This window comes from Lissotriton vulgaris, chromosome 3_1 (genome assembly GCF_964263255.1).
Source record: "Lissotriton vulgaris chromosome 3_1, aLisVul1.2, whole genome shotgun sequence".
In the NCBI taxonomy this organism is placed as follows: domain Eukaryota; kingdom Metazoa; phylum Chordata; class Amphibia; order Caudata; family Salamandridae; genus Lissotriton; species Lissotriton vulgaris.
This window is the reverse complement of record NC_141689.1, coordinates 2,050,822,710-2,050,838,099: the sequence shown is the minus strand read 5'-3', so window position 1 is coordinate 2,050,838,099 and position 15,390 is coordinate 2,050,822,710. Positions and strand designations below refer to the sequence as shown.

The 15,390-nt window shown below is 45.0% G+C and overlaps 1 protein-coding gene across 1 annotated transcript in view; it reads right to left on the bottom strand.

Moving 5' to 3' along the window:
- ASAH1 (N-acylsphingosine amidohydrolase 1) overlaps positions 1–15,390 on the bottom strand; it is a 235,081-nt gene that overhangs the window by 162,520 nt on the left and 57,171 nt on the right. The window contains exon 8 of the mRNA XM_086962561.1: positions 632–776. Within this exon, the coding sequence (XP_086818687.1) occupies positions 632–776 (145 nt within the window). The remainder of the gene's footprint in view (positions 1–631; positions 777–15,390) is intronic.

Genomic DNA, 15,390 nt, shown 5'->3' with positions numbered 1-15,390 from the left:
ACATTATACTTCTTAGAGGAGCCTTATGTTGTCTGATTCCTTTATTTCCCGAATATTGGCTGGTCACCTTTTACAGAGAGGACGAGTGGGGTTAACTTTCCTCCCAATGATACCTTCTGGAGTCTTTATAGTTGGTGAGTTTTGAGAGGGATCTAAAACAGAGATAAAGTAAGTGTGGGTGGGTCTAAGCAGGCATACTTGTATATACCAATTGCCAATTTTTGCTGTTGTCTCTTTATAGATAGTATCTGCCAAAGGGGATTCCCTGAACAACCTTGTGCTGGGTGTGACAGCGTAATCATCCAGTGTGGTTCTCCGATTACCTCCTCCATTCTCCCTAAGGGTGGTTAACAGCCACAACTTATGTTTTTTCTATAATAGTGGGTTGGAGCCGATTCTCGGGGAGATTGGTTGGGTCAGCTTCACTCCCGCAATTGTTGATACTCAGGTTAGTGGATCCTTGACAGTATGCCTTATAAAGATAGATTCTTTATTAACCATATGGTATTTTTTTTAAAACAATTGCCTCATTCAGAATATGGTATTAAGAGCCCTGGTATCTGCATATTGATACATTCCAGCGGATACAGAGATCAACAGTAGGGTAATATATTTAAAAATAAACACTCACTGGTTTGATTCCAGTTAGCATGCCAACATATCCAGCGAAGTTTGTGGATAAGAAAACAGATTTATTGTTCCTCTGGAAATCCAAATTCACTACCATTGGCCTCAGGAGCTCAGTAATTGTCCAAGAATTATTTTTGATATCCCATCTGTGTAAATAAAAATGATTACAGATCACGGTATGAAAATCTCCCTTCTGAAATTCAGATGTACAATGTATGTATAAAAATAGAATAAACTAAGGGGGGAAAGGTTAATGGGTGTGCTATAAACACCACTCAAGCAATCTTACTGTTTGGTAATTTGGGAGCAACATTGCTTTAATGATGACTGGAAGTTTGTGGATAAAGTTAATATTTAGGTAGGTATCAGCCTAAGATAACACATGTTTAGGACAACCCCTACGATAGATTAAGCAGACAGTGACACACAGAACACCAAGACGTTTAACACCGACTACATCATACTCACATGGTAAAGGGACTCAATGAAACAGACAAAGCATGCTAAACAAAAGACATAACTGTCACATTTCACATATATCACCACATGATCATCAAAGTAAGCATACATACCCACCATGCTCAGACACCACACCCTGGCTAACAAAATGAAACACTCATCAGACCAACATGACGAACACGGACTCAGGTGAAAACAATAGCTGCACACTCCAAGCCATCATAAGATATAGGATCATGGGTGCATTTAGCACACATCTACTCACTAACAACAACATTTTACTGTGATTCTGAGCAAGTGTACGCACACATATTAGACCATGCATACAACAGCAAAATGGAGGGAATTTACAAAGAAACAAACATCCAGCAATCCAAACACATGCACAGCCAAACATTCTCACACATCTACACATGGCAACCCCATCTACCCAATCCATCAGCACAGGGCAAACCTTGCACTTTCCCTACTCAAACACTCTCCCAGACACACAAATTGCACATCATTTTCCACTCAAAAAGAATAACAGATAAATACTCCAAGCTACACAGCCCCTAACACAAACACAGACAACGGTTGCCCAGAACAATGTACAACCGGAAAACCTGAAGAAATCAGTACCATTCTTCTTTGTGAAGTGTTTAATTTCATGACCAACACTTTACTCTCATGTTTGTGGTGTTGTTTCACTTCGGCTAAGGTTATTTATTCCTTCTTGAAATGGTTAGGAGGCACTGGCCCACTACTCCTCATCAGAGACTTTGCCAGTTACTATCGTTATTTGCACCAGTCTTATCAGAATGGGGGATAGTGGGAATTTGGGGGCAAAGAGGCACAGCATGCCATAGGTTCAAGTTACGCTGTGTGAAAACTCATGTAGGTGCATGGTATATTGAAGCCAAAATGAACAGGTGACTGTATTGTACGGACGGCATGGAGAACTGAAAGTCTGTGGTGAATACAATTATTCACACGAGGGACACATCTCAATACTTCACCTGAAGTTAACAAAAACTACTCATTGTGGCAGTAATTTAGAAACGTGTAACTGGTATAAAATTGGCCACTGCTGCAATCCTTTTAACCTTCACATACCAGATCTGAACCCCTACACGCACTAATAGGTTATAAGCACTATAAATTAAAGATGGGATGTGGATCCAGACCTCATTATGCAGAACCAGTTTGGGGTGGTTCTCTTTCAGCTGACTTTGCCGGACTGCTCTCCAAACATAGTCTTTGCGGACAGTGATAGTTCTCGTAGCAGGTAGAACTGGGCCTGGCTACAAGCAGGAGTGCTCAAATACGAGCACGAATGTGATCTTGGCACCTGGCTGTCATCAGTCATCCTGAAGCAGTAAATAGGGACAGACAAAAGGGCAGACCTGGCTCCAAGATTCCTTGCTGAGCAACAGAAACTGCAGTTCCAACCCTCATTGTTACCATCCATCACGCCAGTGCTCAGGAAATAGTAGTCAGCTGTCTTTCACGAAAACAGTCTTAATGGAATTTCTAACAAAAGCCCTGCCTCCATTCTTCACACTTCATTTTCTGGGTCTCCACCCTTCAACCGCTGGAGTGGAGGCAATACACTGTTACTGTGTGGGGAAACACCATCATCCATCTTGAGCCATGTTAAATCTGGGGCATCCAAATGGATCCCACTGGCCTCCGTATACATGCACGTGTATAGGCATACACCGTCTTGCTACCATAAATGTGTCACATGCTGACAATAGCAACACACACATCTGACAAGCACAATGTAGGTGCCAGATTCTGGGTTTCACATAAGAGCTTAAATGTACACAACAGGGATCCGTAGACCATGTTATTCCTGTCACCGTGTCACAGGTCAAACGACAGGCCCTGAACCTCGCAATTTCAGGTATAGGCCTAGGCCAAGGCCACCGTGCATGCTCGACAGAGTGATGCCACAGAAAAATAAAAGTCAGGATGCCAGTTTCACATACAGTTGGGCATTCAGGTAGGGGGACATCTCCATATACCATGTAAAGGACATTATTGTCCCCACAGGATGTCACCAAAATAAGGCACTGCCAATGTAGACACGTTCTTAATGGAGCCCTTATTTATATCTATAATTGGAGGCCTTCTCAAAGAAACCTTGGTTTGTTCTAGGGAAAACGGTGCTCACTACAGAGAAAATACACTATAATATATCTTTAGTGGCAAAGTCTGAACTGGCCAGGAGCTTTCCCTAGAACAAAAAATGCGGTTGATGAGGGCACTGAAGCACTGATCACATGGAGATAAAACGATGGCCCCAAGATTAAACACTGGTCTGCTGGGGAAGCTGAGATCAGGTCCAGCTTCTTCCCAAAGATAATTAACTTTTATGAAACTAAGACGTTCCCATAAAAGTATACTGTATATTTGATTTTGTAATAAAAACTGTGAGCCAAACTTTAAAGGTGACCATCAGAAGACATCCACTCTGTATGTATTGTTTTCCCCGTATGTTCTTTCATATTGTTATTATTACAAGGTTTCTGCTTCTTACCAGGGTAATCAAAAGCTCTTGATATTGCCCTGCCCCACTGTTCCAGCCATTACTTTACACTAACACTCCCTGAACAGATCAGCTGTCCTTGCAGAAGTAAAGGTCTAGAGATAGCCCAGCAGAGGAACAGACAGTTCACCATGTTCTAGTGTCAATAACATACCTAAAATAGCACTATCATTTGTAAATAACGTTGCTTTTCTAATTTTCCACCCTCAAATTGAATGCTATCTCAAAAAGCCTTTTCAATATTCCTAAAACCCTACATGAAAAACTGACCTTTACTTAAAACGTTGACTCCAGATTTACATGCCCCCACAACTCTACACCATAAAGGATTGAAGCACCAATTTTAGAATGATAAATCTACAGAACAGGAGCTAAGGGTTTAGTATAAGAGCACCTATGCTCCTTAAGCAACACGCCCGTTAGGCTGTCTATTTGCGGCTTCCAACTAAGTCTTTTGTCTATATTTACCCCTAGATATGAAAGAGTCTCTGCTTGCTCTAAAATACCATCCTGCATTCTAACTTCACCGATGACTTTATTAGAATTCTGGAGGACCATAAACTTTGTTTTGTCCACGTTGACAACGAGGTCGTGGACCGCACAGAACTCCTCAAATCTTGAGAGGGCACGTTTTAGGCCCTGCCTTGTTTTGGAGAGAATGAGGGTATCATCGGCAAACATTAGGAGTGGGATCTTTGACCCTGCTAGACTCGGGGCATCCGTGGGGCAGTTTTCAGAATATTCCAAGTCCCCATTTATATATATTGAGAATAAGGTGGGAGCCAATACGCACCCCTGCCTCACACCCTTCTCTACCGGGAACGTTTCAGTGGTACTACCGGCCATATCCCATCTAACTTGGGCATAGTTATCCGTATACAATTTGATAACAAAAACCAAGATATCCAATGGCATACCCAATTTTAAAAGGCTATGCCACAGCTTAGGGCGTGGAACTAAGTCAAAAGCTGACCTAAGGTCCACAAAGGCGGCATAGATTGAACCTTTACCCGGGGTAACAGTGCGCCAGTAAATAAGAACAAACCTTAAAACATGGTCCACTGTACTAATACCCTGTCGAAACCCTGCCTGTAAATCGGAAAGGATGTGGCAATCCTCCAGCCAAGCCTGCATTCTGCCTAGAACAGCCCTGGCTGATACCTTTTGAATGCAATCGATCAGGCTTATAGGCCTGTAGTTTCCTGGTAGGGAGCGGTCCCCCGTTTTGAAAATAGGAAGGATTACTGCACCTGCCCAGGAGCTAGGAATCGCCACTCCCTTGTCGATAGCATTCATTAGTAATTGTATATACGTTGCCCAGGAGTCCAGATCTTGAAGAAAAAGATCTGCAGGAATGCAGTCAAGACCAGGAGCCCTACCTTTGGGGACCTGGAGGAGAGCGTTTTCTACCTCCTTTTTGGTAATACTGAGAGGAGGGGGAGAAGACGGCATTACAAAGGTGACTTGGGCACCTGAGTCCCTAGCGAACTGACCTTTGAAGTGGCGGACCCACTAATTCGGTTCCACATGATTCGATGACACATTTCTAGGGTCCCCACTTCACCAGATGCCAAAATCTCGTCATGTCTCTCCCGGATCATGCACTAAGTAATTCTGCCCAATGAGCTTCATCTCTGTCCCTTTTAGCCTAGGATTGTGCGGTCTTATATGCCTGCCTCTTCTCTTTTATGGCGACCCGTTCTTTGCTCCTGATTGCTACTGCCAAAATTCTATAGGCCAAGTGACAGTTCGAGTTATACCAAACTGCGGCCTTATAATTGGATGATACGGGGCCCTTTTTATTTTTCATTGTAAAAAAAACTTCTAAGTTGATTAAAAAGGAGCTCATGTACCTGGCCAACTCTGTCCAAGTGTACCCAAAGTACAGCATCTTTCTGGAGAACAACTATGGTATTGGCTACTAGATTGCTCATATCTAGCACTTTCTCAGGGTTGAGTGCAACCTTGGCCCAGTTAAGGCGTCTTGAGTCATTAGACAGATGACCTTCTACAAAATCTACACATGGTGGCGACTCATCAGCATGCTTTAATTTCAAAGCCCGCAAAGTAACTAAAAGAGGATTATGATCACTTTCTGGCAGGGCTTCTACCACTATAGCTAACAATTTTGACCAAAACTCCTTGTTTAAAATAAAATAGTCAATATGACTAGAGCGATGCCCACTATTGTATGTTGGCATCCCTGATTTATAAGATTTTGTGCGACCATTTGCCGCTCTCAACCCATGCTCCAGACAGAATACTTTCAATTGGAGTGCTGCACTGGTCTACTTTTTTATGGGAGGAAGTTCCAAAAGTGGACCCGACCATTGATCATCCTACTCTACACTAAAATTCATATCCTCACAATCAATAGGTTCATAAGTGCAATTAATGTCCACGGCTATTAAAATGTTGCAGTGACCTCTGTGATTCATTAAAAAAACATCAAGTTGGGCTACAATATTTGAGGCCTTCCCTCCTTGTAGACCCCGAGAGTAAACATTGATGAGTAAGACATCCTGGGAGTTACCCTATGTTAACTTGACAATAAGAATATCATGTGTGTCAATAGCATTCTCCTCTATCTTGAATTCCTGGTTCTGCCTGACCCACAATGTCAGACCCCCCTTCGGTCTGCCCCGTTCCCCCTGTATAGGAGGTTTCGAAAAATGAATATATCCCTGGCAGAAAACTTGATCCACTGCCCAGGTTTCTTGAAAGAATATTATATCAAGGTCCTCATTAAATTAGGTCCATTCAGTAGAAGCTACTTTGCTTACGAGACCCGCAATATTCCACAAAGCTATTTTTAAACGGTACTGGGTTCTGTAGAAACTCCACTTTTTTTTGGGATCCTTGTCTATAATTTAACATGTAAGATACTGGAGCTTTAACAATAGAATTAGACGAGTAAGCCAAACCATTATCACATACCTTATCTATTTCAGATGGACCCAAGTTAATAGGCGATAGCCGCCACTGGGATACATTTGAGACTTCCTCACCACTTCTACAAAAGCACAGTGCTTGAGGTACCCAGTCTAGTTCGTCCATTACAGATGTGGTCTTTTCAATTCGAGTTGCGGGACCCAGTCAATCTAGGTCCTCCAAATTCTTGAAAGATTCATATCTGTTGTGGGTAGGTACAGAATACCCGTACATTTCCTGAGCGTGTGTTAATATGTTACAATCAACCCCGCCAGTTGTCGAAAGTGGAGAGTTTTGATTAAAAAAAACCAAGGGTGGGGAGGAGCCAAGCTCGCGACCGCGATGGCCGCTCTGTAGCTCGGCTCCGCCAGACTTCCTTCCCGGCACGCACATCCTGCCATTAATCCTGCCCCAAAACGACACACTCGGTAGAAAACTGGAAGAGTAAGCAATGCTCGTACTTACCGTCTGACCCCGGGACTCCTGTGAGTTGTGGATCCGAAGCTGTGCTCCTGCTCGATCCGTGGCCCTCTTGGCGTGGAGACCGGGGACTTGCCTGGCTGGAATGGCCGGTGAGGTGGTGTCAGCGACGGCCCCTGGTGAAGGAGAGGGGTCGGCTGTGAGGGCCTTTGAGCGGTTATGCCGGAGGATACTGTCCGGGCTCGGTCCAGCGGCCCGTGGACCCGGCGGTAGAGCGCGGCACGCCGTGGATGGGGGTGGACCGCGCAAGAGGGTACCCCCCCCCCCTCTTTTTGCTGCCTTGTCCGGCCATCTTGATGCCCTGCGCCCAGGGAAGGCGAGGCCCCTTTGGGGCGGAGGCGTTGGCGGACCCCCGCTTGGTGGTTCTCCTTTCTGCACCACGGTTGCCATTCCGGGGACCCGAGTGAAGTCCGGCGGCGGCCTTGCTTAAGAGCCCGCTCCGGGAGTTGTGGAGCGTGGAGACGCGGCTGATCTCACAAAATGGCGGCAGTCGCCATGGACCACGGATTTCCTCGGGGAGATGATCTTGTGCTGCTGAAATGTACGGGGGCCTGGTCTAGTGAGCGTGAGCCCACGCTCGGTGATGTCCTTGCAGCCCTGCAGTCTCTACATGCGGCCATGGCCCCTGCCGCCCCAGCGCCAGATAGGCGGACTGCCGCCATGTTTGTTGGGCCGTCCCTCGTTATTGCGGCTCGGCCTCGAGTGGGCTCTGCCTCGTCCCCCTTGGTTGTAGCGGGGGTGCCGCCGCCGGGCGTCAGCAAGACTCTGCTTCTGCGGGTCCGCATCTCCAGGCTGACCTGGTTGTGACAGGACTGTTTGCGGGCTCCATGCCGTGGCCTGTTCCTGCTAGAGTGTCCAGGGAACGACGCGAGTTGCCGCTTCGTTTTGTCTTGGCGAGGTCCTGCTGTTGCCTTATGGGGGAGAATTTGCTTCCCTGTACGGCGGTATTGCATTTCTACGGTTTGCTGCTCCTGTTGTTAACGATGGAAAGTCTGAACTGTCGCGAACTGTTCTTGTTTTGCTGCTGGTTGCCGGGGTCCTCTGACATGCATCCGCTGCCCCCCAATCTACCACAAATGGTGTCTGTGACCAGTAAGGGACAGGGGTGAGCCTGGTTGGACTCGGAGGATCGCTGATTACCGGTTGAAGAAGATGAATGCTACCGATCACGATGATATGGACGATCCCTTAGGGGCCTTATGGTACCTGAGATTGTGTTGGTCTCGTTTTGATGTTGCATAGGTGTGCCGGGGGGTGGAAGGTAGGGGCCGTACGTCTTGACTGCTTGTCTCCTCCCCTCCCCCTGTTCTCCTCTCCCCTTCTCTTTTTGTCTTTTTCTTCTCTCCCTTCTTTCTGGCTCTTCTACATTTCGGGTTCTTATTTAGGGCGACAGGCACGCTGCTGGGGGGGTAGGCCATAGCCTTTGCAGGGGTGCAGGGTGGGGTGGGTGGGTTGAGGCTTTTTATTTGCTTTCGTTTTCTTTGTTCTATGACCCTTTTGTATTTCTTTATCGGCGCGCCGCGTCTGGGCGTCTCTTTCGTGGAGTGACAGTGGGTGAGGCTGGGGGGCGAGATGTTCTCCTTTTTATGGTATTGTTTGCATGTATGCTGTGACAAACGCGCCCCACCTCTGACAGTGTGCTCCTTACATTCCTTAGTGCACTCCTGTCGCTATGGGGCGTGCGCTTCAGCGCGGCGCTCGCTCTTTTCCCTTTATAGTACTTCCCCCTTCCCCCTCCCCTCCAATTCTTTTCCCCATCATTTAGGTAGGTATAGAGGATGCGTGTATCAATGCTGTTGTTCTGGTTCCACCGTTCTGTATTCATATATGCTTGGGTGGTTGGTCAACGAATGGCGGGTCACAGAGGGCTCAGATTTGATTTGTATGGCGTTTATATCCTGATTGCTGCGGCCTATGGTTGATAACTGTTCGATGTTGATGCCGTTCTGTCTTGCTGCTTGATTCGTGGCCCGTTATGGGGACCCAGATAATTGAAACTGCATCTGTTCCTGCTATACTCCCTATTAAAAAAACGAAAATTAACCTTCATTGATCCTATTCTCGGCAGTAGTGCTCAGCCTTTACCTGATTTTACTGTTTGCCTTCACAATGCTGGGTGCTACCGTATACCTCCTTATTGCTTAATGTGCTATGCATAATGTATCGTGGCCGGCCAGACTGGTTATAGGCCCGTATTTGTATGCTCTTCTTCGCACAATAAAGGTAATAAAAAAAAACCCAAGGGTAAGATCTTAATATCTTCCCCACTCAAATGCCTTGATCCCGCTGTATCTAGAATTGTTTTTACTATATGGGGGGGGACCCAAAGTTCACCAACACGCAATCACCTCTACTTGATTTCCTTGATTTACCTATCCAGGCAACTCTACGTACCATTTTAAAACTTCTAAATAGATGACCACCCAGCCCTGTTTTGGCGTTTACTAGATGAAGGACCTTATTCCTAAGTGAGACCCAGTTTTCCTCAAAACCGGGTTGCAGGGGAGGTACATTTGTGAGTACAATAGTATAAGGCGTCGCCTCAGGAGTAAGTTGAGATTGTCATTACAAATATGACCACACAAGCCACCCTGTGGCAACCTTCTTCTAGTGATCCCGGCTGGTTCCCTCCCACGTGGGGCTGTTGCATCTGAAACTAGTGTGTTAACCATACTTTGTGAGGGGGCTTGTGTGACAGTTTTAGCAGCCACAAAGGTGTCACTGGGGGGCGGGTTTGGTACAGGAGCAGGCACTCCAGTAGGAGCAATAGAGCCACTAAGCATACCATCAGATAGATTAAATTTTGGCAGCGATAGTTGAAGCTCAATATTACTCAATCTTTGTGCAATATCCTCAAGTTTTAATGCTAGGGGTTCAAACATTGCCAGTAGTCTATCTTCAAGTTTGTTTAGAAACCTGTCCTCCAAATCACTTGGCATCTGCTTAGAACTGGCCTGAGAGCTACTAACTATTGGGTTAGAGGCATTTGGAGTATTAACCTCTTGTACACAACCTTTCTTTCCACGAGCAGCCACTCTGGCTTTTGCCACTTAGCTAACCTGATGCGTGGTAAGCGGCACGCTCCCGCCTTCCTTTTCTTAGATGGAACTATGGTCTTACCCTTCCCCTTCTTTACCCGGATTTGTCGCTGTTGGCGAGTAAGTATTTTATCTGGGGACGGAGTAATATCGATCGAATCACTAGCTGGGGTGGAAGGAGCAACTATTGGAGTTACAGAAGGCCCAGAAGCTGATTGTGACATCAATTCAACAGATGGATCCAAGTTTAACTGAGGACATGCTAGAGGAGCTCCAGTAGAAACTCTGCGAGGGTCTAAAGACAATCTCCTTTTGGGTAAGCTCAATCTCATGTATGAGAACAGATTCCGCTCTAATGAGAAAGGCATCGAGTGTTCCAACAACCCCAGAGTCCCCCGATCCCTTACGGTTATTCTTACTCATTATTAGCTTAAATCACAAGATCCAACTTTCAAGAGAAATGAAAACAAATTAAAAACAATAGGCGGAGTTTTTATAAGACTCACAGTCACTAACCAAGTCTTTGGGAGCTCCGAGTAGCTTGATGGAAAAGGGGTGGCCCAGGTCTGCCTCCTCCTGGCTACGACAGGCGCGGACGGGCCCGGGCACGCCCGCGCGTGTCCTGCCCTGCGGGAGGCTCGGCATGCTTTTAAGCGCCTCCTGGCGCTTAAAGATGATAGCGAGCACCTGTGGCCCTCTGGAGCGCCGGGAATGCTGGGAGTTGGAGTCCAGGACCGTCCGGGTCACCATCAGCGGTGCGGTCTCGCCGGAATTGCTGCAGGACTGTCCAGAGTTCCCGAAAGCACAGTGCCCAGGTAAGCTTTTAACGTAAACAAAGTATGCAAGCCAAGGATTTGTAGAAGCTTTTCTCCTTACTTCCACCATCAACTACTGCCTGGTTACTGATATTGATTTAAGCAGCAATGGAAGCATTATGCTGCTCACTGGGGCTCCAGGTATTCCTTGGCACAGGTGGGAGCTAGATAACTTTGTCATAAGTTGCTTTGACTCTTCATTTGCCCACTCGACTCGCCAGTCTCATTTCACCTCTCACGTTCTCCCTCCTCACCAATTGTAAAGTTAGTATCTGTACATTGAACGGACGATTGGAGGATTGTGAATAAAGTCGAAGGCAATTTGTCCTTCAGGTCATTAGGCAGACATCAGTTTAGGATACTTGTACAGACCTACCCCTTGCACTATAATATTAACAGGGCCCATGATATAGACCCCATAATCACAGTGTACATTGAAACAAATAGGGACGTAAGCGAAGTCCTACTGAATACATATGAAACACTGTTCTTCAGTATGGACTGTACTGAAACTCAGACCAACAACTGATTTATTTAGTGTCTTTTTACCCTTAAAAAAAACGATTGTGCCCAAAACACTTACTTATAACTGGTCCACGGTAGAGACTCAAATTCAAAACAGAATAATAGTTCTCCAGCACGCGCTTCAGATGTACAACATTAGAAGAGTCTTGCTGCGCTACTAAAAAATAGACCTAGCTTTCTTTTTTATTTCCAAACTTAATTTCTATAATTATTGAGAATACATACAGGCCCATATGAGCATCCCCCACCCCCCAAGGAGGGAAAATAGAATCGACATTACTTCATTTCTTGAAATTCAGCACTGAAATTAAAAGGTTAGTTTTTTTTTCTCTTATGAATCTAAGGAACATACTCAAATAAGTGCCACAACACATTGAGATCTATACGCCCAGTATGCCAGTCAATAACATCATGTATATAGAAACAGGGCACAAGTTGACAATACACGCGGGTAGCCGGCGTCTTACCACTATTTTCATACAGAGGACGCCGTCTACCCTGCCAAGAGTTTGTGCCTAACAGAAATATGATAAACTTGTCCCGGTTTAATTTTCAGATGTACAGGATGTGTTGTTGCACAAGGCAGTGAGGGTTACACGGTGTAGAAGCCACATGTCCGTTAGAGTGCACTGTGCTATATAAGAATAACAATATGTGAACCGCAAGTAACAACAAATCTCTGTGTTAAAACAAACAACCCACTTACCCATCTACATACAATAAAAATCTGTCATCTACGTGTTAACATAATGTGCTTTGCAGGAGACATAATAACCTTCTATGCTGCTTAGATTCGAAACTGGGACTAGAAAAAACACAGGTCTCTCCAGCAAATAAGGTATCCTCCAGAATTCTATTACCATTATTACTATTCCCTGAGATTTAGCTGCCACACAGAGATGTCCGCAGCAGGTGCCTTAACCCAAAATATATTTTAAAATACAGAATTTGCAACAGATTATGCAAGACAAGTTTACTGCCAGGTTTCTCCTGGTTGCCAAGTTCTTGATGGCAGGGTTTTACAAAAAATGTCTAAATTGAATTCATTTTTGCGTCAGGGTTGCATAAATTTTTGGGCACAACACCAACGTAAAATATAATTTGTTAAATATAGTACTGCACTCATGATACACATACTGAGAATATGTGCGGTCTGAAGATCTGATCCGATAAACAGGGGAATGATTCCGTTCGGGAGTACAGAGCTGGGAATCCTAAACTATATTCAAAGCACAATACCTCTGACACCATGGATCTGAGTCTTATTTTACACCAGTTGGATTTTTTATTTATCCCTGGGTCCCTGTGCAAGATATATACAAACAAACATACTGACAAAACTTTAAACCATAATTACATTGAACTCACATCTATACCCTAGACACAAGACTGTGCAATTTTACAAACATGAAACACAGTGATGCTGCCAAGCACCAACAACTGTTCAATGTACAGGCAAGTAATAGTCCTACTCCTTTCTTAGATAACTGTACGGGGACTCCTCTTGTTAGTGTCCTCAAAATACGGTAGTGTTTTTATGCCAGTGTGCCACAAGTGACCAGACAGGACATTAGTAAGTGAGCGGTTGGTTAAGGACATTTATATAGAACCTATTCTGTAACTGAAATGAGCATATGAGGTTAGAGATATAAAGATAGCCTTGAAATCGAATCTCTAACCATACATTAAGTACATGCTGTTGGATAATGGGAAATCTGATGTCAGGCATATCTCTGGAAAGCGCTGATGAAACGGGACAGCTGGTTATGAGAAAAGGACTCTTGTATCTTAGGTAAAGACTGTGTTGAACAACAAGGGAGATAGGACACCAGGCATCACTGAGATTCTTGTATGCACACACAAAGAAGAAATCTCCACACATGGAGCAAGGCCAGTGCAACGAGGAAGCAATAAAGCCTGCAGCTCCGTAGAACTACTGAGCTTTAGACTGGAGACATTTGTTGAGGTTTCATGATGAACCAAGATCCTTCAGGGGGAGGGCTTGCTTTCCCAACTAGGGTGTCAAAGTGAGCCATAAAGAACGGTGTCCTATAAAAGGTACCAAAAATAAGTTCTTCGTTCAGCTGACGGACAGATCGTGGCTAGAGTATGAATGAAAAGGGAGTACCTCAATTTAATAGCGCCCTCGCCAGGCTACAGCGCCCTTTATAATGATATATTCTCTGGTTATCCCACTGTGATATGGGAATAGGTAGACTGTTTGTTTTCTGGCACAGAGCAAAAACATGTGAGGAAATGATTTTGACAGAAGTTCTAATTTTGAAACTCTCAAGCAGCCGTCCAATTGATACAAACCCAGATTTGTATTGAGTTCTTCAGTGGTGAAGAACACCAAATACAACTCAAGGATGAACTCCATGTGGGAACTCAATATCACTTTAGCACCAATAAATTCACCACCTCCAGTAGTGTACAGTGGTAAGAAGGTGGTGGTTATTACAGAAAGGGGAAGCCGGAGTAGCATCTGAATTCATCCATGCAATATCACAGGAAAAGTTTGAGTGTCCACTGAGTTGTTGTTTCAGGATGGCAAATGGTGAAATAGTGTCCGAGGTATTAGTTTACATCTTGGTGGGTATACCTGCTATTCTTAACAATAATTTTTGTTTTCTCAATGTTTCTAGTACTGTCTTTAAAAAATTAAATTAGCAGATTCATCTGCCAAAATGGCCTATGCCAGAAACTGTGAAACTCTTGCATTAATATATTCCTTTAGGGCAAAGAGGAAGAAGTAACTGCCGACAATACCTTAGCAGGTTACTTGCCACTAGTATACAGAGTGAGAATTTCATCAGTATCAGTATTGGAGAAAATATATCTAGTACAGAGTAGGCTCAATGCCTTCTACTGCAAATCTTGGATAGGCAGGGGTGGATGACTTAAGCCATTTCTGGGTTCATGAGTGATGAATCCAGCTGACATATTTAATGTGATAATCTATTAAGCACTCCCTCTTCTTCACAAAAGCTATCTCAGGGTCTACATAGGTGTTGAGAATTTCGTCAAGAGGTGTTGTTGTGAGCCTTGTGAAGGCATATGACTACAACACTCAGGGTGTGTAAAGGCTGAAAATTCATCCTGTCATTGCACAGACTGTGGCATGTCACTGTAGGCCAACGGGGGGCAAAAGCCCGTTTGAGAGCAGTCTGAGCTTGTAGAATCTGGGATTCAATCATACTGGCTGGTTTTGCCACCTCACCTTCACAGTGTTATGATTGGATTCTCCATATGTGACACACTCCTTATTGCACAGAGAGCGGCAGGTGAAAGAAGGTTTACCGATAATTACTGCCGATTTACACCACACACAGATTCTTGAAGGTAGGCTGATGTAGAAAAGAACCAGAAAATCAATAGCAAAGCAAGGCAAAGGAGGCAACAGAATGCAGGGAGGCGGAGTTGGAATTAGAAGTGTATCAGAAGCAGAAACAGATGTGCGAGCAGAGTTACAACACAGCAGAGTGCGTGTGGTGCATGACCAGGCCGGAGCCGCTGCCTCAGCAGAGATCAAGGCCTCAGCGGGCCATGAGTAGTTTCCTGCTGCCGGCATTAAGCGGCCGCTGAGGAAGGGCCGAGGAGGAGCAGTGGTGCAATTTGCCATCCAGGAGCTCATGCAGTGACCCAAGAACTAGCAGTAGCTATCCAGCCCCAGCTCTGCTGCGCTCACTCATTTTTGCCTCTCCCCCGCCGAATATCAGCGCCTGCGGCTACCTTTACACCATACAGCACCTCAAAGCCCCGACCCCTGCGATCAGAACAAAAAGTTATGAAATCCCTGTATAAGATTTTACATTTCTTTAACCATCACTCAGATTTACTCATGCACTGACGTCATACCTGGAGCTTCCCTCGTCTGTACCAGGATACCCAACTAAAGCCGTTCTATACCTCGACAATCCCCCACACACAGGTATAAAACACACTCCCACATCATTACATTATAAAGAGACAACAATAT